This window comes from Fundulus heteroclitus, chromosome 6, assembly GCF_011125445.2.
Source record: "Fundulus heteroclitus isolate FHET01 chromosome 6, MU-UCD_Fhet_4.1, whole genome shotgun sequence".
Lineage (NCBI taxonomy): Eukaryota > Metazoa > Chordata > Actinopteri > Cyprinodontiformes > Fundulidae > Fundulus > Fundulus heteroclitus.
In genome coordinates this window covers 17,462,214-17,488,639 of record NC_046366.1, presented here as the reverse complement: position 1 = coordinate 17,488,639, position 26,426 = coordinate 17,462,214, and the positions used below count along the sequence as shown (strand labels likewise).

The following is a 26,426-nucleotide window of genomic DNA, read 5'->3' as shown; positions in this document are numbered from 1 at the left end:
TTGGGGAGCAATTTACCCAAGCATGGGGTTTGCTATTTTGAGTCTCCTGAAATTCTCTTCAGTAATCAGCGCCTTTATTGAATATTGACAGATAATTAACCTTGCCGGGTTCCTAAACCTCACAAAAACAACAACATAAAAAATCTCATTCATGTATAAAATGTCTCTTCTTATTCCCTCTGTCCGCCTCCCCCTCTACTGTTGGTAAATAATTCAACCTCTTCCCTGTAACAAGTGCTGGCCTTAATAGGGAGCAGTACCTGTAGTTGGGATAAACAAGCCAGTCGGCCTCAGCAGTGAAACAGAGGGATTTGGGCTTCATGAGGGCAGAAGAATAAGTCGTTTCCTTCTGAAAGGCAGAGTCGACTGGCTGACATTAATTAAGCCCTATAGGATAAAGGTTATCTGAAGCCTAGCAAAGCAGAGACTGTGCATGCGGGATGCTACGTCTGCCGAATCCTAATCAAGACTTCTTATTAAAGTGACATGTACACGGGGCTCAGTCATGTATGATGTGTGCCGTTGTTATTTTTCCCAAATCCTGTTTGTTTATGGGAGTCATACCAACACAGCAAAAAGTATCTGAATTTCACTGAGTTAATGAAAGATCTCAGACCATCTGTTTTTAGACACAGATGTTTACTGCTAATTTAAGCATGGTGGGGGGGGAAAAAAAGAATTGCAAATAATTTAGGATGTGTCTGCTGGATCTATTGCGCTACATCTAGAGCTAAACCACAGTAATTGGGAATTTCCTAGATGTTGCTAATGGTTTATCCTGCTCGAAGCCCTGCAGCACTTCAAAATGTGTATTTTTGACTCCGATTTTCTCAGTCTACTTGTCACAGTGCCCAGCAAAAACGACATTCACCTTCACACCTACAAACTTCAAAGTGTTTTGGGGGAGTTTTGGTTGTTATACCGAAAACAAATTAGTGCATTTTTGTAAAGTGTAAGGAAAAGGACACAGGGTTTGGCTACACCATGTATTGCGAATGTATCATTATGGCAACATTATTGGACACAATACGTGTATTGCAAATGATTGGTTTGACTGCAGTAAATATAAGATAATTATACAAGTACAATTGCATTCATGCTTTCTGTGCTAACAATATTTTTTTTTTTTGATACTCATGTAATGTGGCATAAAATGTTTTAGAACGGCATAAAGATGTTCTGGTAAACTACATCTTTGTGGCTTCGTTGACCAAGAGAGCAGATACACAACTTTTTTCCAGTTAAACCATGTGGCTTGGATCAAATTTTGTGTCTCATCTTTGTCCAAGCAGCTTGATAGATGAGTCACTGTCTGATTTCTGAGTTTGCGCTGAAGCTAAAGCAGGAACACATTAACACTGTTTAGTTCAGTATATGTTTGTTTCTCTCAAGTCATATTAAAACTGCAACAGTCACCAGCATTACTGCATATCACATGCTCTTCTGAAATTGTGCAGCCTTTTTTTTTTTTTTTTTTTTTTTTTTTTACAACTAATAAGAAAAGTGTGCTGACCTTTTATGTTTAGCCCTCCCTCAGTCAATACTGTCTAGATCCGGCTTTCACCATGATTACAGCTGCGAGTCTTCTGGGTACGTCTCTGCCAGCGTTTCTCACCTGGAGAGTCCAAAATCTTTTTCAGCCTCTAACAAGTTTTCCTCAGGGGTTGCTCTGTACTTAACTCCGTTCATCTTCCCATTACTTCTAAGCAGCTTCCATAATCTTACTGAAGAAAAGAATGCCACCCCAAAAAGAATCCCAATAAAATGCAGCGAGGTATGCGGTCCAAATGTGACAAAATGTGGATGATATCAAGTGAGGTGATACTTTAAGGTACTCAGTACCCATATGTTTTTCCGCCCAGCTTGATTAACAGTGTTTTGCAACCTAAACACGAACACTAACAATTTAGCATTTGATGTAAATAATAGATAAACATCATACATCCTGGTGCAATTAGGTTATATTGCTGTTCGTTATGTGAGGTGTGCATCAACCAGTGGCAACCAAAGCCATCTCTTTTCACACCCTGACATGTCAACTTATTTGCACACCGACCTTAATTAAAGGTCACCTTATCGCTGATATTCTCTAGAAATTTAAAATAGCCCAGTGAGCCGCCAGATGAGTGACATGGGATTTATTACCGTTGCATTGTGCCCCGCTTCTCTATTAGCCACTGCAACAATGGCTCAGCCACATTAATGGTGAAATAGCAATGTCTTCTCCTTTCATATACCGATAACGGCCGGTGTCCTCTCATCTACAACGGCACGGTGAAAAGTAATTAGCTGATATGGATGTTCCTGTCAGTGATAACTGATATTAGGGGAATATTACATTCACTCTCCTGAATGACGGTCCTTGAAATGAGTTCATCACGTTAAGCTGCACCTTCAGATCGCCACATTCCAGGATCTGAGGACAAAACAATCGCAGTATCCTGAAAAAAAAAAAAATCTCAAAACACCGTCGTATTTTATTCTGCTCTTGTAATTAACCTTTAACTCGCCTCTTATATTTGATTAGCTCACGTAATATCGCTTTTAAAGCTGAAATCAAATGATCTAAAAAAAAAAAAAACACAAAAAACTTCCAAACATATCTCAAATTTTCTTGTTTTAAACAGTCGATAATTCCTCAGAGGATTTTGTTTGGCAGTCGTACCAAGTTCCTCTCCTGAGAGAGACATAAATAGCCTCCCAGGTGGTGGCGTGTAACTAAGTACATGGTTAGTAAGCCAAGATGTGCAAAGCCTATGTAAATAAGGAGAAAAGTATGTGTTGAAGTGTTGGCGTGAGAGGAGGGTATTCATGAAGAGAGGTTTTATTTTATTTTTTTCTACGGTAACCCTGAAAGTTTTCCACTAAGCCCATTAGCATGCAAAACTTTTAGCAAAACTGTTCCGGGGAAAGGATTTTTTTTTTTTTTTCCTATTTTGTCAGCTGATAAATAGATAAACAGGAATAAATCAATGTGAAGTGATGGATGAATAAGTAAAATGCCCTGTAGTCATTTGTCTGGTTGTATTCAGGCTTCATAGTCCATCCCTACCCTGCAAATGAAGATCAGGGTGAGGGCAGCAAACTGTTTCCTTTTCAGACGCGTCCGCCCGTTTGTCAGTAAGTACGGTCCTGCTTTTGCGTGTGGGTGTGTGTGTTTTTAATCATCCTTTTTTTTTTTTTTTTTTACTAATATGATACAACAATTATGAGCTGCCTGGATCGCAGCAGACAGTGATGCAGGAGGAAACAAAGCAAACACCTAAATCTGTCTGCCATTTGTGCTTGCATACTGTACGCACATGTTGTGAGCATTCTGGCACAGTTACTGGCCCAAAGCGGAGCTGGTCTGGGGCCTGGCCCATCCTCTGGGGACCGACCCCCTTTTGCCTCCGCCCTCTCCGCCCCCTTCCCGCGCGCAAGTCTGTGGACACAGTCTGAGGCGACAAGGTTGCACAACAGCACTCTAAAACCTTCGCTATACAAACGCGATCATTAAAGAAAACACAGTCTGTCATTAGGAATCTGTTTAAGAGGGGAAAATAATTAGAATGACTGTGATAATTGTGTCAAGGGGGAAATAGATCAGACGAATTACGGGAAGAACCAGAAAATCTTGCCATAGCTTTGTTACTTTGCTGTTGGTTCATTTCGACATTGATCCACCCTTCCATCTGTCATCCCTTTTCTGTGCTCCTTCTTCGGCTCTTCATTTCTTTCTCCCTTTCTGTCTCTCTTTCTTGGATTCGAGACTGGAGGAGCCTTCTGGCTTTAAACGCAGAAGGGATGAAGATGTTTATTCATCTGGAGGGTATTAGAGCCATGATTAAGGACGGGAGGGAGCTGTGAGGCTGATGCGACGTCTGCATTGCTCATTCGCGGAGCGCGTTCGGGAATCTGGCCAACACTTCAGGAAAACAAGAAACGAAGGAGGATGAAAGAAAGAAGTTGTAGTGAAATTTGCTTCTCTCGGGAAAGGACAGAAGTTTAAATTTTCACCGCCTGACGTGCACTCGCTCGTTCTCGCTCGCGCTCCCTGTCCTCGCAGTTAAGCTAATTATTAATGAATGCGGTTTCTGTTGAACCTTGGAGAGGTGTCAGCACTGCAGTCACTGAGGGTTAAGAAATCTTGACATTTAAGACAGGGATGCATGAAAATACACCGTCTTGCTTGAGTTGATGCTTGTTTTTCTTCCCTTCCTGCTCCATCCTCCAGTATGCATGTTTTCTACTCCCTTCTGGGCTGTTTCCAGTTGTTTTACCCCTGACAAGCTGAGCTGCTATTGAAGAAATATCAAATAAAGCCAGAGTCTGTTCATCAGTGGAAGCAGAGGTCACGGGTCACGAAGCAGGGACATGTATTTCTAACATAAGCTAATGCTAAGGCTGAGGTTGGAGGTAATTGCTAGGTTTTTCTTGCCTTTGTTAAAGTGTATTTCATTAGGCTTTTGTGCGGTTTGCAAAGCAATGCCCTCGCCGAGCACCGAAACATTTCAAATCCGAGAGGATTTACGTGTCTGTGGAAAAAAAGTGTTTGATTCCTTAAATATTTGTTTTTGTCACAATTATGTCGAAGATCAACATTTGTTTTTAAACAGATTTTTGTTTTTAAGGGGAAAGAAAACTATCCAAAATCAACCTGGCCCTATGTGACAAAGTATTTGTATTTTTTAAATAAAATATAACCGTGATTAAGAAGAAAAGCTGAAAAAAAAAAACACACACACAACTGATAACAGCTTATTGCAAGCAGTTAGCAAAAAAAACAAGTACTGATAGAAACCACTGTTGCAGGGTATTTCCATACTGACCCAAAAACTTGATGTTAATTCATTTAAACACTTTAAACAAATCTGTTGTGGCTTGAAATAGATCCATGGCAATCGACCCTTTTCAAATTTCTTCTGTTTTTATTTTTATTTTATTTTTTGGAAACTGTTTCAATTTGCAAACATGTTTTTTATGATATAAAGCTAACTTAAATACATTTTTAAAAATGCAGATTTCAAACAATATGTTTCAGGCAAAACAAATATCTATATCAACTTGGCCCTACTTGGAAAAGTAATAGAATCATAAATTAACTGTGATTAACCTCATATTTCTTTTAAATCTGAGCTTAATATCACTAGCTATGCACAGGCCTGATTACTACCAGACATGTAGACGTGATGAAACCCTTTAAATAAGACGTCTCCGCTAACAGGTCTTATTTAAGTTGAAACACATGAAAAAGAAACACATCATGCACAAATCTAAGGAAATTCAACAATATACACTATACAACAACAGAATATGTTATCTATCGGTATGGAAGGGGTTACAAAGCCACTGTTAAAGCTTTGGGACTTCAGCAAACCAGAGAGAGAGAGATTTTTGAATAATTCAGTCCAACATGGTGGTGGTAGTGTAATAGTCTGGGTCTGCTTTGGTGCTTCAGCCCTTGGATGACCAGAGAATCCTAAAATGTTGTGTTGTTTGTCAAAATTTGGGCGTACGTCTGATTAGAACGCAGCTGGATGTGCTCAAAACACCCATTCATGCTCAAAAATGGCTCCAAAGTGGCAAAAAGAAAACTATCCTGCAAAGAAAGCGGGCAGAAATTCATCCACAGCGATGTAAAACATCAATCGGCATATACTCAAACACTCAATGGCTGTTTTAGGTACTTTGGGGTAGCATCTCCATTTATTAGGTTTATGGGGCCATTACATTTTCACCCAGGGTCTGGTTGGTTTGAATATCTTTTTTTTTTCACTCATAATTACTGTACTTTGAAAAGTGAGATTTATATTTACTCGGATTATGTTTGACCTGTACAAAAAGAAAAACAATACTTTTTCATGTGACCATTTGAAATGTAATATAAATAAAAGGGAACGTTTAGTATAGTCCGAGTCTTACGGAGCACTCCGAGCTAGCTCCATTTAAAAGAATTAGATCCCATTTTCCAAATCCACTTAGGCTTGCGTCGGGCTTTAAGTAATAGACGGCGTCTCTTGAAACTTGCAGAGCAGACTCTATTTTAATGAAGCAACCATGCTGTATAGGAACTCAGCATATTTCCGCATGCACATTTTGTTTCGGAGCTTGTCACATAAATAACATTTTCTTAAGCAACGTACACTGTGGGGAAACATTAAAAGAGCATCAAAGTAAAGCCGCATGTGGGGAAAAATACAGTGGGAGCACAGTGCATTGCAGCGCTGCAGCATCCGTCACAGCAGCTGACTGGCTAGTTGACTGTCCGCTGGGTCCTGCCTCCTGGTCTGCTGCAGCGTTGAGGGAACGCCGCATACTCACAAACAGACATGAAGGCCCGCTCGCCTCCCGAAGCCCGGCCCAGACCGGTTCTGCCCGGCACGGCGCTCCCTCAGAGCCAGCTCGTGAAAGTGAGGCAGGTGGTGAAGATGCATGCTGGGGGACAGATTGTCATCCTCCTCCTTCCCCCTGGGAGGCTCACTGTGGCCGCTGGTATGGCCAAGACCAGAGGAACAGCCTCCTTCCTGTTTGTGCAAAGTCCACCTGAAGTGGTCAACCGTCCTTTCCTCTTCACACCAACAATCGCCTCAGTTGGGATCCAGTCGGACTTGTGTAGTCCGACTGGATCCTTCAGTTCAATTCAATTCAATTCAATTCAATTCAATTTTATTTATATAGCGCCAAATCATGAAACATGTCATCTCAAGGCACTTTACAAAATCAAGTTCAATCATATTATACAGATTGGTCAATCTGGTTGGGTCTGATTAGTTTGCTAAATTAAAAGCATTAAATTCTAAAGACAACATATTTTGCATTTCTTAGAAGTCACAAATAGAGTGCTTTGCAGAAGTATTCACAACCCTTAAGATTTTTCAATTTGGGGATCCTACAGCCTCAAACCTCTGTGTTTTTGCTATCTGATTTTTTTTTTTTGTGATAAACCAATAGAAAATTGCACATTAATGTGATATGAAAGGAAATGGATACAAGATTTTTATTATTTTCTTTTTTTTTTTTTTTTTACAAATCAAAGACTAAAACTGTGTGGTGCATTGGTCTTAAGCCCCTCTGAATCACTCCTTCCAACACATACCCCTTTTATTCTCCTAAGAGAATAAATCACAGCTGCAAGAGATTGAACATTTTACCCGTTCATCTTTGCAAAATAGTTCGATCTAAGTCGGACTGGATGTAGAGGTCCGTTGTGGCGCTGGCTCTATGTTTAGGGTGTGTATCACTGCTCTAAGATTAACCTCCTCTCCAGTTTTTCACCATTGCCCTTGTTTTGCCCTGTTTTTCCAGTCAGCTTTCTTATCCCTACTCTAGAAAAACCAGCACAAACTGCCAGCACATCCTCTCTGCTGATCTGTAAACCTCTGCAGCTCCTCAAGAGTAACCATCAGCATATTGGCAGCTTTTTTTTTTGATTAATACTCACCTTATTGGGCCTGTTAGATTAGGTGTGTAATTGTTTACAACCTAACCCTGCTTTAAACTTCTCCACAACCTCACATATCTGGTATGTTTCTAGTTCTTCATGATGTATTTGTTCTCTGAGATCTGAGATCTTCAGGGAACCATATTATATATACTGAGCTTAAAATAGCAACATGCGTGCTGTATTAACTAATTGTTTGACTTTCTAAGACATTTGGTTGGACAGGATTTTATTAAGTAAAGGTTTCTGAATACATATATACTCCCATATGTTTGGAATTTTGAAAACCATCGATAATTTTCCTTCCACTTACCATCATTTTGTCTTAGTGTAAAATTTAAAACTTCAATGAAACCTTTTCTATGCTTTTATATATTAAAATAGTTTTGGTGCCTTGAAAGCCACTGTAGCAGTATGATTAATCCCCTTTTAGAATCATAAAAAATAACCTTTTCTGATTAATGGTTAATGAAATTTATTTTTTGCCCCGTAATTAATCATTTTGTTCTCAGTGTTTCATATTGGAATTGGTGACGGTTTAGTTTTCTGTTCACACTAATCAGCTTGACGTTGTCCTCTCTTGGTGTTGTGCTAAACAACAGAGCCGATGCAGGCCTGAACATTGTTACCAGAAAACCCAGTTGCAGATTCTGAGAATGGTCATCCTCAACATAAACCAATTCTCAAATTGCATATTAAAGAGATACACCCCATACTTTGTCCAACCATTTTATTGTTTAAATGACATGTGTAGGTGGCTTTCCACATTAATGTAACTATTTAGGAAAACTAGGATGAGTTTTTAGGATGGAAAGGGAAATTTTTAGCAATGCTTTCCATAGTGAAGATATTTTTAAAATGTTTGTGATGTATCTGTGGCCGTTAGATTTTAGGAGCCTATTAGAAACAATGACATAGAAGCCTACATAGTGCCTGACTGTAATACCTTTCCATGCAAAAAAACACAGAGGCAATGGAGCTGCTTATATATATATATATATATATATATATATATATATATATATATATATATATATATATATATATATATATATATATATATTAGAGATCGAGCGCCGAGCTCGCGAGCGCGAGATCGAGACGCGCAGCCGCTCGCGACGCGAGAGAGCGAGAGAGAAGATTAGAGAGGAGAGAGCGCTAGAGCGAGAGAGAGAGAGCTAGGCTAGTCTCCTTATTTCAACGTCACTCTCAGTTTTATAAAATAAAATTACTGTTTTGTTCATTCAAATGTTTGAGACCTTCACGGTGCCTCGCTCATTATTTTGTCATTTGTAGCATACTTTTGGACCATGTTCACTGTACAGACATGACAAAGGTTTTAAATATAGAACTAGAGCATGGTTTTGTAATAATGTTGAAAACATGATTAGACTCAGCAACTAAATCCAAATATAGTGCAGTATATCGTGAATGAGTGGAAAATGTGAGCACTCTGGTTAGCAGGTGTTAACCAAACAACTCAGATAAAATTTAGTACTCTGATTTATTCTGTAATTCAACATTACATGTCATCAATTTTCAAAATAATTTAAAGAGGCTCACACCAGTGTTTGCGTCGTAATTAAATGTTAAAAGATTTTAATATAACATGTTATCCATTAAATTAGACCTAATTCTGACCAACAGCGAGAAAAAAAATATATTTCCCAGTCATTTGAGACCAGAGATTTGACTTGGACTTGGAAAAACGACTTGTGAAAACCTCTACTATGTGGTCACAGATATTTTTCCAAAATCTGGAAAAATTAATACTATTTAATAGAATAAGCTTAGGGGTCAGGGCCTTAATAGCGTGATGTTGTAGAGGATCTTTAACCCCGCAGATAGTCCTCACTGAGATGCATTTAGAGTTCAGGCGCTGTTACATTATCAGATTTTTAGCCTTCCATTCTGATAAACATTAAACTCACTGATATCTGCAGTATAATGTTTTTGTGTCCTGCTATCACAGTAAAAAAAAAAAAAAACAGCCTGGTACTGTAAAGGATGACTGGCCGCCCTACTTTTCTTCCTCTGGCCTTCCATTTGTCTAACTTTCCCCGGATGCCACTGGGGCACTGAGATTTCTGGGACAGTGACCAAGTGCTCCTGTCTGAGCTGGGGGACGTGGGTAATGTGGACAAAGTGGTTGACAGTTTGCCGCTTCCCTATGGTTGAGAGACAGAGCCATGAGGGCCAGAATAATGGACACCCCCACCACAGAGTCAGCGCAGCGCTTGATGTTTTGGCTCTTTATGTCAGGCCCGGCGTGAAAATATCCCCACTGACTGCAGTTTGGGGATGTGAGCAATTCTCCTTGAAGTTTTGTGTTGTCTTGTTTTGGGCGTACGTGATGTTTGGCCAAAGTAACTTGGTGATGAAACTGCGGGAAGTGGGTCCCTATTTCAGCCAACAATTTCTTTTTTTTTTTTTCCCCCTTAGCATTTCCACTAAGAGATGGCATCCTCACGAACCGATGCTCCAGTTGTCTCACACAGCCCCTCCTTCTCATGTAGCTCGGTGGATTTGATTGATCTGAAGCAAAGGGGGAGAGGGACCTGACATTTCCCAATGATGTGTAAAAACATATTGTGTTTGCTAAAAAAAAAAAAAAAAACAAAAAAAACAGAAAGCCAGAGACAGATGAGCCTACACAGACACACACACACACACACACACACGCCCTGACACAAAGCCTACACAATGTCTGTTTGTATTAAATTGCACCTTCTTTTACTTATTCGTCAATGTTTTTTGTTAACATGTTGCAAGAAGTCCTAACTAGCCTCCTGCCACGTTTGCTAACGGCTTCTGGGAGGTATCAGTGTTTGATTTTGACCGGATTAGATGTCTTAAAACTGGGTTGAACCAGGAGCACTGCGAGTAAAGCTCAAAACTGGGTCTCTTCCAAGAACCTCTGCATCCTCTGAGCTCTCAGTCCTGAATCAACTGAGTGATTTGCTCATCTGACTGGTATTAGTCCCAGAAAAAAACGGGGAGAAAAAAAGAAAAAGAAAAAAAAAAACCTCTCCCTACCCATCTTTTCGTCACACACTGTGTAAAGCATCTTAGTTAATGTGAAAAATATCTTTCGCCACCTCCGCTATTAGATCTTAAATGACTGTGTCACAATCAGAGCCGTGCACACGACAACGTGCTGTTCAGACACGAGCTCCTATTTGGGCTTCAGAACGGGAAAAGCGTGGATATGACACATGCGTTGTCCCATGGGGAAAGGCTCGCCATTTTTCCCAGTAACTGTAAAAAGACGCCCCCCCCCCCCCCCACCACCCTCCCAACCGCTCTGAATGTGAAGCAGGGTCATGGTGTTACATCAGACAAGTTGTCAGCTTTTTGTTTATTCAATGAATCCCCAATCCCCAATGTGCCACAAATGGGCTCATACAAACGCTTCTCTTATGACAAGCGCCACGTTCAGATCTCTGCTACGGCACAGAAGGAGATGAGGCTGGGCGGCTGAAAGAGTGGCCGGGCTTGTGCTTCGCTAACGCTGCTTTTGGAGCTTTAGTTTGCTCTAAAAGCAACAAACGACTGGGAGTAAATACGTTTTCTGTTTAGATAATGTGGTCCTGGCTAAGAGTTCACCTTTTTTTAAATAATAGAGACCCTGCAGCTCTCCGGCATTGATAGACCATAATAAACAGTCAAAAATATTTTTTTTCTCAAAGTTTTGTTCTTGAAAAGGTGTCAGAAAGATATATATATATATATATATATATATATATATATATATATATATATATATATATATATATATATATATATATATATATATATATATATATATATATATATCGACACCAAGTCAAATTTCATGTAAGTGCAAACCTACTTAGCAATAAACTTGATTCTGAAACCTCAAATTTAGGTTTAAGGGAGACTTTAGATTTTTACTACACAAATTCTACCTTTAGGAAATAATATTTAACATTTTGATCAGCCCAGTCAGAGTCTCAATGTGAATCTGATCGAGCACCTGCGGCGGGAGCTGAAGATTAGGTTGATGGCACGGAGGCCTTCTAATCTGAAAGACTTGGAGCTCGTCACCAAAGATGAATCACAAGCATGCCAGTGGAAATTTGTAAAAAGCTGGTCAGCAATTATAACGGGTTTGATCGCTGTAATTCCAACAAAGATTTTTTTTCCACTGATGATTTCCAATGGAAAACAAATTCTCAACAAAGTAGATACTTTTGCTTTTCAAAAACTGGTACTCTACGTGCTTTAAAAATGTTTTGAAAGATGCTTGATCGTTTTCCTAAAACAAACAACCCCCTTAGATTACTGCAGCTAATTTTATGTCTAAATGTGCCAGGGGTCTGAATAATACTTTAACTGTAAATATGAAATGTAAACATATAATTTAGGTGAAATTTCAGGGAAAAGTTGGGAAAGAATAGCTTATTTTGATTTATTAATAGAAAAATGCTTTATTTATCAGACATTTCAAAATGTATTTTTTTTTTTACAGATTTTTAGCTTGTGTTTTTTTATTTATAAATTAAGGAAATGAATTTGCAGAGTATCTTTTCTAATCAGTATGTATATAGTTTTGTTTTCATACATTCTTTGAAAATGAGAATTTAGTTGCTTTTCTTTTGGCACTTAAGTGCCTTATCGAAGGATTCCTGAAGAAATGTATGCTCACCCCATGATGCTGCCTACACCAGAAGAGCTGTATTTATAATGAGACTCAATTATAGAAAGGGAGACTTAAGTAACTAATTAGGTGACTTTTTAAAAAAAATAATTGGTTGGTTATATAGGGCTATATACCGCCTGTCACACTTCAGATTTCTATTTGTAAGAAAGTATTTAAAACCATTTATCATTGTATTTAAATCACATTTAAATACTTACTTAATGTCCTGTGTTTTCATTTGGTTTACTATAACCACGACTTCATTCTGCTTTAAAACAGAAAAGAAAATATTTGGGATTTGAACTCATTTTTTGTTTCTCGGGTGTTCAACCTTCCTCTTCTGTTGCTTTTTTTGTATTAAATAGCTAAAAACACACAGTACAGTACGTGTCTACGCTGAAATCAATTACAGCACTCTAGCTTTCAGACAGCTGTGCCGCCATATGTAATACACACCAAATGGGAAAGAATGTCATCAGGATAAATAATGACTCTATCTCTTGAAAAACCACTGTATATGTGGCTCATTTTCAAAATATTTAATTGCATAAATAAGCATTCCTCGGGGCTTTCGAAAGCTGCGCCGCTGTGTACTAAAAAGGCAAGCGTACCTTTTCCTGCCATTAAGAATCTTATTTGAGCAAGACTATTTACTTTGGGAGAAGGTGCTATAAATGAACACAGAGGAAGTGGAGCACAAAGAGTAGCTCAGACTGGTTAAGAGGAAACCCAGACCTGCGTGTGAGAAGGGGGTTTTTATTATGTTTTTTTTTTTTTTTTCTGCACCACAAGAATTAGGAAGTAACTAATTGGTACAAGCCCGCAGATGTCTTCGTCATGCGTTTGACATCATAGAACCTGCAGACAAAGCATTGTTTTTTTTTTTTTTTTCATTTAGCTCTTAGAAAGTTTTGATGTCCTGTAGCTTAGTTAGCTTTTTCTTACTCCTTTAGCAAATACGGCTGTGGCAAATTTTAATCACTCCCTACAGCGGCCTTCCAAATCAGGTTTTTTTTTTTTGTTCCATATAGGAGACCTTAAAAAAAATAAATGTAATTGGGAGGAGGGGGGTAGGGACAGAACTCCCGGTGAGGGACAAGCCTTAAGATGGAGGTCTTCCTCCCAGGACGTGACAGGCTGTTGGCTGGAGGATGCTCAGGAAGGCCTTGGCAGACCAACAAAGACAGCCCTTCAGCTGCAGGGTGTAGTTTTTCAGGCCCCAGCATCCCCTTTGGCAGCAGCACAGAGAGCGCTGGCGTGCACAGGCCCCCAGCCCGAGAGACAGGGAAGTAAGGCCCGTTCTTTTATTTACTCAGGCTGCTGCTGAGGCCTGGGCATTTCTTGTCTGGGTGAAGAAGGAAAAGAAAACAAGTCGCTCTCTTTCTTTCCTCTTGCTGTCTCCAGAGGAAGATTGTTCTTTCATCTGCGGTTGTTCACACACTTGTTTTTGGCCACTGCTCCTCTGTCCGTGGATGCTTGTGCATGACATGTCTGCACCTATAAGTTTGTTCAGACCTGCAAGGGCATTTTGTTGAATAGTAGTCGGAGTATCAGCAGTAAGGTTAGTGTGTGTGTGTCAGTATAGGGGGCAAAGTATATGTAGCTTTTCTTATAAACCATTCTCAGTTTTTCCTTTGAAAGCCAAACTGGGGATATATCACGCTTGTCATCGATTGCAATTAATCTAATTCATTTTCATTAAATTTATGTTCCTTTTTAATGCTTAGCAACAAAAGGGCCAAAAGCAAACATTTGGCACTCAACATGGTGCTTTGTTGTGTTCTCATGGTCTTTCAGTTCTTATTCACAGGATTTGGCCTATTCCTGCAAGAGGTGTCTATGTTTGTCTTGCATGCGCTAATTGTTTGATGTCTTGCCAGCATTTTTTTTTAAATGATGTTTAGGTTAAAGGAATGTGAGGGATATGGTGAAACTATCAACTTGCGCCTCCTGAGACTGTCCTTTGGGAATAGGAAGTTGTTTTGAATAACATTTTGCTTTTGTAAAAATCCATCATCTCCTTATCCTTTGTTCTGTTCAAAAGGCGTTTGGACTGGGAGGATTCATATTTACACACAAGTCAATATGTGTGTAAAAGTTTTTTCTTCTCATTTCAAGCACAGACCCAGATCATGAGGAAAAAAGAAAATAAATGGGGAGATACAATTTTAGATTTTCTTTACCCAAGTTTGTATTATAATTAGAATTTGTTCAACAATTAATTCAGACAAATTTAAAGTGTTTATAATAATAAGCGATGCATATTGCTCACTCTCACTCTCTTGCTCCAAAACAACAGTTAGCATGTGGTGATTTGACAAAATCCTCAACTTTTTTAACACCTTTGTGTTGCAACAATACGAATAGAGGCATTTTAGTTGGAGATGGACTAATCAAAGGACAAGAGATCAAATTTTAAAAAAATCCAATTGATTTGGTTTATTCTGTCAGAATTCAGAAAAATCACTTGGTTGGTTTCCCCATGACTATAAAGTCACATAAAGGGACAAATAGTCTGATGCATAAATGTGGATAGTCTTGTAATTGCTTCATTTTCTGCAGGATTCAAAACACCTACCTTTTACATAGAACCTGCAGCATATATCTTCTCCTCTATGTGTTGTAGTCCAATTAAAAAAAGCTTATTTGCATGGGACAAAATTGGAATCGTCATGATGGCGCTCAAGGTAAACAGTAAATCAGTGTCGTCCATGAAAACGCTGATCAGTGCATCTGTAATAAAGTCCTTCTTTTCTTTCTTTGCTTCAGAGATTCAACTGTAAGCATTGCGTAGTTCATTGTTATGCAGATTAACAGGTTTTTGGATTTTCAAATTTATTTATCGTTAATGCCTACGAATTGCATCCATTAATTGGTGTTAATTTTAACACTCACCCAGCATAGTCCCAGCAAATTAAATAGATACACATTTTAATAAAGGGACATACCTCATTTTAATTTTTAATTTATAACTTTAAGAAAATAAAGATATTTCTTTAACTTTGAGGTTTTTGGAACTCAGTTTAACTCCCATTCAATAATTTACACAGTTAAAAAAATAAATTTGCTGTGGATGCCCAGCAGAGCCAGCCCAAGGTTTTATGGGGCCCTAGTTAAAATGACAGTTGGGGGCCTCTTCATGGTGAAAGCCCATTGCCCACAAGCCACATCACAACATTTATTTTATGTTGTCCATGTTTAGAAGGTGCATAAATATAAAATAGTAATACTACTGAATAGTATACTATGATCCAAAATTGGTAAATTTGGAAGGCAGGTGAGGTTTTATGTTGTCTTACAAGCAACGATAGAAAAAGGGCATTAGTTGGAAATTTATTTTAAAACGATTACAGTAGCATGACATTTGACTCAAGCTAAGACACAAACAGCTAAAATGATAAAATTACCATGAAATTAAGACTTTCTTAGCAGACCAGCACTGGGCCCTAATCAACTGAACAGTTTATTCATCTTTCAGATTCATAGAAATGGCTGTGATTCAGAGAAAGAACAACCTGGGATTTTGGTTCTTTACACTTACAAAACTCAATTCTGTTGTGTGGTGAAATAAATGAGGTCGAAATTAGATGCATTGTAAAATTTTAATAGCAGCATTGTTCACGTATTTCACTATTTTGTTGTTATTTGTGCAATATATCACAACTCCACTATCAGTTTATGTGTCTAAACATCATCCTTTTTTTTTTGTTTAATTTAACTCAAGAACTGCTTGCAGCTCCCTCAGGCCCCACGCAGACATTATTTTATTTATGTGTGTTATTAGAGTAAGTCACTAAACATATAATGTACAGCATATAAACAAACCTCAAAATGGAAGAAAATTGTCCTGACAGCTATGAAATGTCTCTAGGCAAATTCATCCTCATTTAACGCAGTGGAGTTTCATTTAGCCTTGTATACAGCCCCATTTATTTGTTTGTTTTATACTATTGTCTCCCAGCCAATATGTTTGACTGTAAGGCATTGGCTGAGGTCATTTTTCTTGCACTGTCTTCTTCTTCTGTACCCTGAGAGGTGCTACGAGATAGGGCAGATCCGCCCCCTCTGTGGAGGAGGGCATCGCACTGAGTCACTCATCCTCCCTCAAACCACAGAGAACGAAAACATTGAGACATGGATGGGAGACAAAGCGAGTAAATAAGGCAAGGCTCACTCCTTGAGTGAGATGTGTGTGCAGAGTGGGCGCCTTGCCAGGGGTGGGAGGTTTCCGGGAGGGCCACGGTGTGGAGGTGGGCTCTCAATGTGCCGCTTTCAGCAGTTTGGAGGGGCAAGGGAATGGCCTCCGACCCCATCTGTTTCCTGAAGATAGGCCCTGATGGGGGTAAGTGCTCAGAGAGGGCATGATATCCTGACAAAGGGCAGATCTCACAGCAAAAAAAAACAACAGACACGGAGAGCGAAAGAGACTTAGATTTCTCGTCTGTAAGAGAGTAAAGTGGTCGAATCCTGGAAAGAGCTCATGTCTTTTCCTCCATCCTTCCTCATAAATCTTAGCAGTTTCCTCTTATTTTTCCCATTCCAAGTTATGGCCTTTTGACACAGATTTTTTTTTTCCCGCTGAAAGGGCTGGGATTAAATTGTTATTTAGGTAAGGAAGTTCACAGCACTTAGATTTCGGCAGGGGGAAGAAGTGGTCTGTAACCTTTGTACCTTTGGAAAGTGACATTCAGTGTTTTCCATTCATATCAGTGCACAATGAGCCATTGGATTGGAATGTTGGCAGTGAAAGCATTTGTGTAGAGACTCTTTAAGGTAATTGTAAAAAAAAAAAGGAAAGAATACAGGGTGTTTTTTTATTATTTGGCTAGATTTTGCACCTGGTTGGCCTTGAGTGGTGTGTTTAGCTTCTCCGTTTCCTCTTCCCTGTCCTCGACAGGTTTACCTCCCTGCTACAGCTCATGCTTCTCTCGGCTCTTCAGTCAGCTGTCTCAAAGCTTAGCACACGCCATTCGAACAAAAAATGGCAGTCATGCCTTTCGAAACCTGATTAATTTTGTTTTCAAACTACAAAACAGGTTTTCTCGCCTGCTTCATGTAGGAAATCCATTTTACATTAAGCTTTTGCATGACTGTGGTCTACATTTGCTCTTTTTATTCTTTCTTAAAAACATAATTCTGCTTGTTTTTTCCCTCTTCTTGTCTAAAGGCTTTTTTTTTTTTTAGAAATATTCTAATGAGTGTTCAGGAATAATAGAAATGTTCTAATTTACCTCATGCAGGGCCTACATCCTAAAGTACACCGATTGTCTTGTGTTGGCTTTAAATGTCAGAAAGATTGTGTTTTGAATCACAGTGGGCTAAGCCATTACATGGCCACATACAAGGTTAATTGTAGTAAAAGTATTTCCACTTATTCTGTTCTCTAATTATATTTTCAAATGACATATTTAGATTTTACTTTTCAGATAACGCCTAAGGAGAGGTATTGTTTCAGCTGAAGCCGCTGAAAAAAATCATGTTCACTATGAAGAAATCTAAACTCATTCACCAAAACCTTTTAATAGCTTTGACAAATAACACCATGGTGCCCAACCTATTTCTGTTTGAATGACTAAATTAAATAGATTTGTGCAACAATCTTAGAAAAATACTTTTCTAACTCACCGTTTTTTATGTTTCCATCCTCTTTGTGTTTTACTTCACTATCTTCTTCTCCAGACGGTGCTGATCTTGAGGATGACCCGTCTTGCTCTTGGCCAGCATCATCTCCCTCCAGTAAAGATCAGACTTCACCAGGACACTGCGAGGACTATGAGTTTGGAGAGGAAGAAGGAGGCCCTGGTCTGCCGTACCCATGCCAGTTCTGTGACAAGTCCTTCAGCCGCTTAAGTTTCCTCAAGCGTCACGAACAGAGTCACGGCGACAAGCTCCCATTCAGTTGCACGTTTTGCAGCCGTCTGTTCAAGCATAAGCGCAGCCGAGATCGACACGTGAAGCTACACACCGGTGATAAGAAGTATCACTGCGGAGAGTGTGACTCTGCCTTCTCCCGCAGCGATCACCTCAAAATCCACATGAAAACCCACGCCTCCAACAAACCCCACAAGTGCCCGGTGTGCCGTCGAGGCTTCCTCTCCTCCAGCTCCCTCCATGGCCACATGCAAGTACACGAACGGGGCAAAGATGGTGGCAGCTCGGGCTTTAATAGAGCTGACGAATGGAAGCTAAAAGAAACTCGGAAGTGCAGTCGGTGTGAGGAAGGGTTTGATGTCCCAGAAGAGCTACAGCGGCACATCGCAGAGTGTCATCCTGAATGTTCTCCCTCCGAAGACGGAGGCCTCGGGGCCACTCTGCAGTGCATCTACTGCCACGAGCCCTTCAGTGACGAGGCCACCCTGCTGACCCACATTGACCAGGCCCACAGCCGAGATAGGAAGGGCCACACCTGTACCATCTGCTCCGAGCACTTTTTGTCTGTTGAGGACCTCTATGCTCATATGGACATCCACCAGCTCCCCGAATCCAGTAATCATAGCAACAGCCCGTCTCTGCTCACCGTGGGCTACACTTCTGTCTCTAGCACCACCCCTGACTCCAACCTTTCTGTGGACAGCTCCACGATGGTGGAGACAGCGCCGCCCGTGGCCAAGACAAGAGGAAGGAGAAAGAGAGCTTCTCAGAACACATCTGAGTTGGGAGGGAGATCCTCAAAACAGCCTAAAATCTCCTACAGTTGCATTTACTGCAACAAGCAAGTATTCTCCAGCTTGGCTGTGCTTCAAATTCACCTGCGAACCATGCATTTGGACAAGCCAGAGCAAGCTCATACTTGCCAGTTCTGTTTGGAGGTTCTGCCGTCGCTGTTAAACCTAAACGAACATCTTAAACAGGTCCACAATGCAGAGGACCATGCTGCCCTGTTAGCCAGCCTGCCCGATGCCCTCCTTCAGTGTAACTTTTGCCCTGAGGTGTTAAGTGACCTTAATGCCTTGCAGGAGCACATACGCTGCTCCCATGGTTTTCCCAGTCCAGTTGCCAAGGAGAGCAATGCCTTTTTCTGCCCCCAATGCTTTATGGGGTTTTTGACTGAGGCTACGTTAGAGGAGCATGTTCGTCAGACACACTGTGATGGAGGAAGTCTGCGGTTCGACTCGCCCTTGGCTGTAACTCCCAAGGAGCCTATAGTAGAGGTTTACTCCTGTTCATATTGCACCAACTCTCCCATTTTCAACAGTGTTTTGAAGCTCAACAAGCACATTAAGGAGAATCACAAGAACATTCCTCTGGCCCTGAACTACATCAACAATGGCAAGAAGTCTCTGCGTACGCTTAGCCCTTCCTCACCAATATCCGTCGAACAAACTGCCATGCTAAAACAAAGCGGCTCTGCCTCACGTGCCACCAGTGAGTTCATATGTAACCAGTGCGGCGCCAAGTATACAAGTTTAGACCTTTTTCAGACTCACCTCAAAACTCATTTGGATGGTTTACAGCCTCAGCTCACTTGTCCCCAGTGCAACAAAGAGTTCCCAAACCAAGAATCCTTACTGAAGCATGTGACAATTCATTTCACAATTACCTCCACCTACTACATTTGTGAAAGCTGTGACAAGCAGTTCACTTCAGTGGATGACCTGCAGAAGCACCTTCTTGACATGCATACTTTCGTGTTCTTTCGCTGCACTCTGTGCCAGGAGGTCTTTGACTCAAAGGTGTCTACCCAACTTCACCTGGCTGTAAAGCACAGCAACGAGAAGAAGGTGTACCGCTGTACATCGTGCAACTGGGACTTCCGACATGAGACCGACCTACAGCTGCATGTCAAACACAGCCATCTGGAGAACCAAGGCCGTGCCCACCGATGCATCTTTTGTGGAGAGTCCTTTGGCACGGAGGTGGAGTTGCAGTGCCACATTACCACTCACAGCAAGAAGTACAACTGTCGTTTCTGCAGCAAGGCCTTCCATGCCATTGTCCTTCTGGAGAAACATTTAAGAGAAAAACACTGTGTCTTTGAGGGAAACACCCAGAATTGCGGCACTAATGGCTCTACTGTAAGTGGTGGGGAAGGCCAACCTAAAGAAGACGTTGAAATCCAAAGTCTCTTAACTAACAGCCACGGTCCAGGAGCAGGCGGAGGATCTGTGGTGGAGTCCCAAAACAGTCACGACGGAAGTGAGGAAGAGGTGGACACAGCAGAACCCATGTACGGCTGTGAAATATGTGGGGCATCTTACACCATGGAGTCCCTGCTCACTAATCACCAGTTAAGAGATCACAATATCCGCCCCGGTGAGAGTGCTATGATCAAAAGAAAAGCTGAAATGATCAAGGGCAATCACAAGTGCAATGTCTGTTCCCGTACGTTCTTCTCTGAGGCTGGGCTGAGAGAACATATGCAGACTCACCTCGGGCCTGTAAAACACTACATGTGTCCAATTTGTGGGGAACGCTTCCCTTCCTTGCTTACCCTGACAGAGCACAAGGTTACCCATAGCAAGAGCCTGGACACAGGCAGCTGCCGCATATGTAAGATGCCGCTGCAGAGTGAGGAAGACTTCCTTGAGCACTGCCAGATGCACCCTGACCTGAGGAACTCCCTGACAGGTTTTCGCTGTGTGGTGTGCATGCAGACAGTGACCTCGACATTGGAGCTCAAGATCCACGGTACCTTTCACATGCAGAAGACAGGCACCATGTCCTCCAACCAGCCTATGGTTCGCAACAATGCCATCTCTCAAAACCAACAGCCACACCACGTTCAAAAGCTTTTTAAGTGTGCCTCTTGCCTGAAAGATTTCCGGTCAAAACTAGACCTTGTGAAGCTGGACATCAATGGGCTGCCTTACGGACTTTGTGCGCCCTGCGTGACAGCCGCCGGCTCCAAAAGCTCCAGCCCGACAGTGAACGGAGGAAGGCAGCAACAGCAGGGCGGGGCCACAACTCCCGCGACCACTGCTGCTGCGTGGGTACAAGGGGAGAGTTTGAGCCCTGGAGAGGGAAAGGGCAAGGGCGTCTCTTCATCATCCTCTTCCTCTTCCACGTCTTCATCGTCTGCCGTCAAGACACGCTGCTCTAGCTGCAATGTGAAGTTTGAGACTGAGGCCGAGTTGCAAAACCATGTCCAGACGGTGCATCGGGAACAAGCTGGGGACAGCAACAGCGGGCAGCTGAAGACCCCCCAGGTGTCACCAATGCCAAGAGCCAGCCCCTCACAAACCGAGGAGGTATTAATGGTCTTTTTTTGTGTGTGTGTTCAGTTGGGTTAATGCTGTTAAGGTTATCTGTATCGCTGTATCAATAGAGCAGCTGCAGTCATTCGTTGTTAAATGATTCCTGTTTTCATATTCATAGAAGAAGACATACCAGTGCATCAAATGTCAGATGGTGTTCTACAGCGAATGGGACATCCAAGTTCATGTGGCCAACCACATGCTGGGTAGGAAAGAATGCTTTATTTTCCATTTAATGTGTATTCTGTCCCATTTATGCATCAGCAGCACTTGTTTAGTTTGTCTATAATATGACGTTTAATCAGTCAATGTGGCCTTCAGGTGTAAAATTCAAGTGTTTTGTGGAATGACTTTCTGTGTCTGTCATCTATAAAGTATGCAAATCATTAAGGAGAATATTCCCACTTTATTTATGACAGTTGCAGAAAGATTTTGGCCACTTTTTACAGGATGAATTATATTAAACGTTATGATTAAATACTGAAATATTTGACCCTGTCTCATTCAGGCTCACAAGTGCCCGGATCACATCACCAAATAGGTGGAATTATTTTAATATTTTGACCATCAAATGCATCCTCAGTGTTGTGCTTCCATTATCTTGCGAGTTTTAATTTTCTCCCTGCATGTGACTGGTTTTTGCATGCTTGTGGAGGAGAATATCTCCGTTCAAAATTCTTCTATAAAGTTGATTTTAATATTTTCAGTACCAAACAAATCCTTCTGGAACTGTTTAAAAATAATTGCAAAGCATTTAAGATTTTTCCAGAAATTTTCCCAATTCCTGTAGTTTTTTTTTCTCCCCCCTCTGTTGTTTTTGCTTAGCTTATCCATTTGATGCACCTTTTTACATCAGCACTCCTCTTAAATTTAAGCTTGTTTTGTATCATATTTTCACTCAATGTGCATTAAAATGCATTTATTCAACTGGAGAATAAATAATGTATTGTATATTACAAAAAATATGACAAATTTATGCCTTCTCTTTACAAGATTCCTAAGCTGCGAGTGCCAGTGTAAAACCAATCTCCACATTTTCAAAATGTCTTCACTTTTGGTTGCCATTTGTATGCAGGCAGAATAATTTGTAGAGAGGAGACAATTGGAAAACAGGTTTTCTTGCCTGCAGTAAGTAGGCGTCTGAGTTCCGGTCTCACGTTCCTTTATTCATTCATTTATTCAGCTCGTTTGGCGGCTCTTTCATTACACTGCATTATCTGTTGTCTTCAGTGGGGGAGAGGCTCATTGATCTGGAACCAAACCGCCTCTCTGTTTGGGACACGCTTCTAGGCGCAGGTGAATTTAAACACGGTGGGCAATTCTATCAGGACTGGTAGGCAATTCTATCAGGGGCCCACTGTTTGTGCATAAACAATCAGAGGCATGTGATTTGTGATTTTGATTCTGCGGCGTATTTGCAAAAGAGAGAGACGAGCCGAGGGTGTGTAGGTGTGTGTTTTGTATTCATCTTTGCGATCTGCTCACCCACTAGTCTACTGGGGGTGCCTAATACAGTACCATGCCAGCATTAGTCCTTTCTCTCGCAAAGGCAGTCACGGAGCACACTGGGAGGGTAGAAAACAAACCCCCCTACTGGTTATTTTATGTCTTTCAGCCGCACGAGCACACAGCTCCCTCATAATAGCGGAATTCAGAGAGCTTAAGATAACAGGAGGATAGGTGATTGGGTTATTGTCTGATGTCTTACTTCTACGATATGCAATTGCTTAGTATTCAACATGATAACAGGTTTCATCTGTCTTCTCAAAAGGTTTCTCTTAGACGCATTCATTTCGTGATTTGTAAGATATTGGGGGGAAAAAAACAAAGTCATTGATTTAAAAAAAAAAAAAAGAGAGAGAAGGTGAGCAGAACAAAGAAAATGTGTTTAACTTGTGGTGTTTTAGGAATAATGCGCCATGATAGGAACGTTGCAATATAATATGGACCTGTTTTTGGACCGTGAAGAAATGTTCCCTTTGCAGTGCCTTACAAAAGTGTGATAACCCTTAAATTTATTTTATATTGTGTGAAAAAATTAGAAACTTCCATGTGTTTCATTGGAATTTTATATGATAGACCAACACAAACTAGCGTAAAGAGTAGCTGATAATATTACGTGATTTGTTACAAATGGAAATGGAGAATGTTTTGTGTGCATTTGTATTCAGTCTCAATAAGTTGATGCTTTGCAGGACCACCTTGTGCTGAATTTACACCTGCAAGTCTCTTGGAGTAAGTCTCCACCATCTTTGCATATCCACAGACTGAAATCTTTCCCCGTTGTTCTTCGCAAAATAGTTCAAGATCAGTCATTTTGGACGTAGAGTGTCTGTGAACATCAATTTTCAAGCCATAGTTTCTCAAATGGATCTAGGGGTGGATCTAGGGTTATAGCTTTGCTTTCATCCAACCCATCCCATGGTAGCTATGCCTGTATACACTGTCAAAAATAAGTCGCCTCCAGAAGTAAAGGGTCTCACACTCTAATATTCCGCTTATTAGAGTGCCTTGTGGCCACCTGCAAACTAGACCTCCAATGGTTTTCTCTCTATAGTGCCGTTGTTCTTGCCACTCTTCAATGATGGTGATTTGTAGAGCGTGCAGCCAGTAGTTGTCGTGTCATCAGATTCGCCCACCTGAGTTGTGGAACTCTGCGGCTCCAAAGTTACCACAAGTTTTGTGGCTGGTTCTCTCAATAGCCCAGCCTACCACGATAGGTGGAGGGTCATGTCTTGGTGGGTTTGCAGTTTCATCATTTTTGGATGAACTAACCTTAACCTAACCTAGCATTAAGCTAACCCTGCTTCACACTTCTCCATTCGTATTTCCCCTGATCTGCCTGGTGTGTTCCTTGGTCGCTATGACCTTCAAAGAACTGCTGTATTTTCACTGAGTTTAAATTACACACAGGTGGACTATATGACTCATGAAATCCATTGTTGCAGTTAATGTTGTTTAAGAGTATTTGAGTATGAGAAACTGAATACATGTGTAAAAAAAAAAAAAAGAACTTTTAATTTTCAACTGCAAAATGATGTGCTACTTCGTTTTGATTTATCAGATAGAATCCAAATAAATTAAATTTGGGCTGGTGATGACAAACGGGGAAAAAAATTAATTGTTACTGCAAATACTTTTTACATGCTGTATACGGTTAAAGTTCCAGTCTGTAATCACGGCAAAGTTAATGCGGGGCCAAAAACAAAGAAAAAAAAAATCTCATTTGGAAAAGGGTCTAAATACCTTCTCCACAGAAAAAAAAAGGGACACTTTCTCCTTTTAATGGCCATCTGCACAGGAGAGGGGAAACAGGGGGCTGGGGTCATCTCCGCTCAGCTGTCAGCGTTATTAGCGTAGGTAATGGAGCAGACGCTGGATTCATAGGGGTGTTGTTTTCATCCATGCCCCGCTCCATGGTGTCAGTTCACACTGATAACTCTATATATAGTGATATGTCGTGACATAACTATACTACTAAGTGTATGGAACAACAGAACCCGAGCCCGTCTCACCCAGACACATTCTTATTAGCTGCCTATTTAATACAGGAGTGTCTCCAAAGCTAATTTAACGAGCCCCCCACCCCCACCTTCACCCCCTCCCATCAGGGTGAAGTGTTTGTAGCTGCCTCTTCTGTAAGACTGCCAGTGGATTTTGATGAATGGACATTACAGTCGGAAGAGTACGGTCCTGGTTCAGACATAAAGGGCGGATCTGGAGCTCAGCTACTCAACGTTTACCGTGATAATGGAGGTAAATGAAAGGGAAGGAGGAGGCCACAGTTGCAGAGGGGACGTGCCGCAGACCAGCCCCAGCCCCAGCCCCAGCCCCAGCCCCAGCCAAGCCCGTGAACGGCCCCACGTGTCTTAAGATGGAGGCTGCAGCCTACCAGGGCCCAGATAGATCAGTACACATTTGCTGTACAGCTGGTCGCTCTGTTTGGGGACCTGGTGTGATACTCCTATGGAGAAAAAAATGATATCGCCACCATCCAAGGAGCAATTTAATAGCAGGCCAGAAGACAGCTGGCCACTCTTTACTTTAGAGTTTTTTTGGCATGGCACACTTACAGAATCGAGGGTGTCCGATTTTTCTCCAGAGACACACAGATTTTTACAGCTTTCAGCTGTTGCAGTCAGTATCAATCCTTTCAATTTCTATTTTTTCCCCCAGATTACGAGATTTATCTTTCCGTCGATAGACTTCTCCACCTTGATATCTAACCAGCACTTTGGTAAATGTTTGAAATGTTTGTGGTTCCACAAAGTTTTTCTTTTTTTTGTCTCCTTTTTTTATTTTTTTTATTCTGAGAGGACTTTTGAAGGTCTTCCACTGATACAAAAGCCTGTTTGGTTTTATCAGCATGCCATCATGACACCCCATTGCTTCACTTTGACCCTAGTGTAAACTATGACATTTGGAGCCTCATGGGGGGGCAAGTTTGGCCCATTTATCGCTCTGTTTCAAATGTCCCTGTGTGGATTTTCAGAGCCATTACACGTTTTGAAGCTTGGGCTCAGTCTTAAAGGGTTTTGAAGGTGAGAGGGCAGTGGGAGTCTTTTTTTTATTGTCTTTTTTTTCCCCCGTCCTATTCTCATCTCGCTCCTGCCCACTCTCAGCAGCAGCTACCGAAACGACAGCGCGCACAAGGACGACTGTAAACAAACAAAACCAAACTACATCCTGGAAAACTGTTTTTTGGGGGTCACCTCTACCGAATTGTTTTGGGTTGGTGACAACAGCGAGCTTGAAGCCAAGTCAGGAAGGAGCCCTCTCTCGCAAAGAGGAGCCGGTGGCCTGGTCAGCACAGGCGAGGCGGGGGGGTGGGGGTGGGGGGGGGCGATGGGGGGCACCGGGGGGGTGGAAAGGTTTGGGGGCGGAGAGTGAAAGGCACATTTGCTGTACAGCTGGCCGCTCTGTGTGAAGCAGGCACTGTGGGCCGTTATGGAGCTGGAGAGGAGAGCAAGCGAGAGGCCTTTAGCTCTCCTCTGTTCTCCTCTTCTTTTCCTCTCTGTTCTCCCCGTCCACTTGCTCCCCGTTTTCCTCTGTCTCGCTATTAAGCTCTCACATGTTCGTATTATCTGAGCTCCAACCTGGCAAAAAAAAAACAAACCAAAAAAAAAAAAACACTCTGTTGGCTCTT

General features: G+C 41.3%; 1 protein-coding gene across 6 annotated transcripts in view; it reads left to right on the top strand.

The window, feature by feature from the left end:
- Nucleotides 1–26,426, top strand: part of LOC105935052 (zinc finger protein 521) — a 129,286-nt gene that overhangs the window by 38,816 nt on the left and 64,044 nt on the right. For 4 of the 6 annotated variants that reach the window (XM_012875300.3, XM_012875308.3, XM_021322895.2 and 1 more), the window contains 3 exons: nucleotides 17,766–21,274; nucleotides 21,402–21,486; nucleotides 21,789–21,821. In XM_012875300.3, coding sequence (XP_012730754.2) covers nucleotides 18,122–21,274; nucleotides 21,402–21,486; nucleotides 21,789–21,821 — 3,271 coding nt within the window. In that variant the 5' untranslated portion in view covers nucleotides 17,766–18,121. The remainder of the gene's footprint in view (nucleotides 1–17,765; nucleotides 21,275–21,401; nucleotides 21,487–21,788; nucleotides 21,822–26,426) is intronic. The other 2 variants (XM_036138218.1, XM_012875315.3) reach the window with 2 other exon arrangements.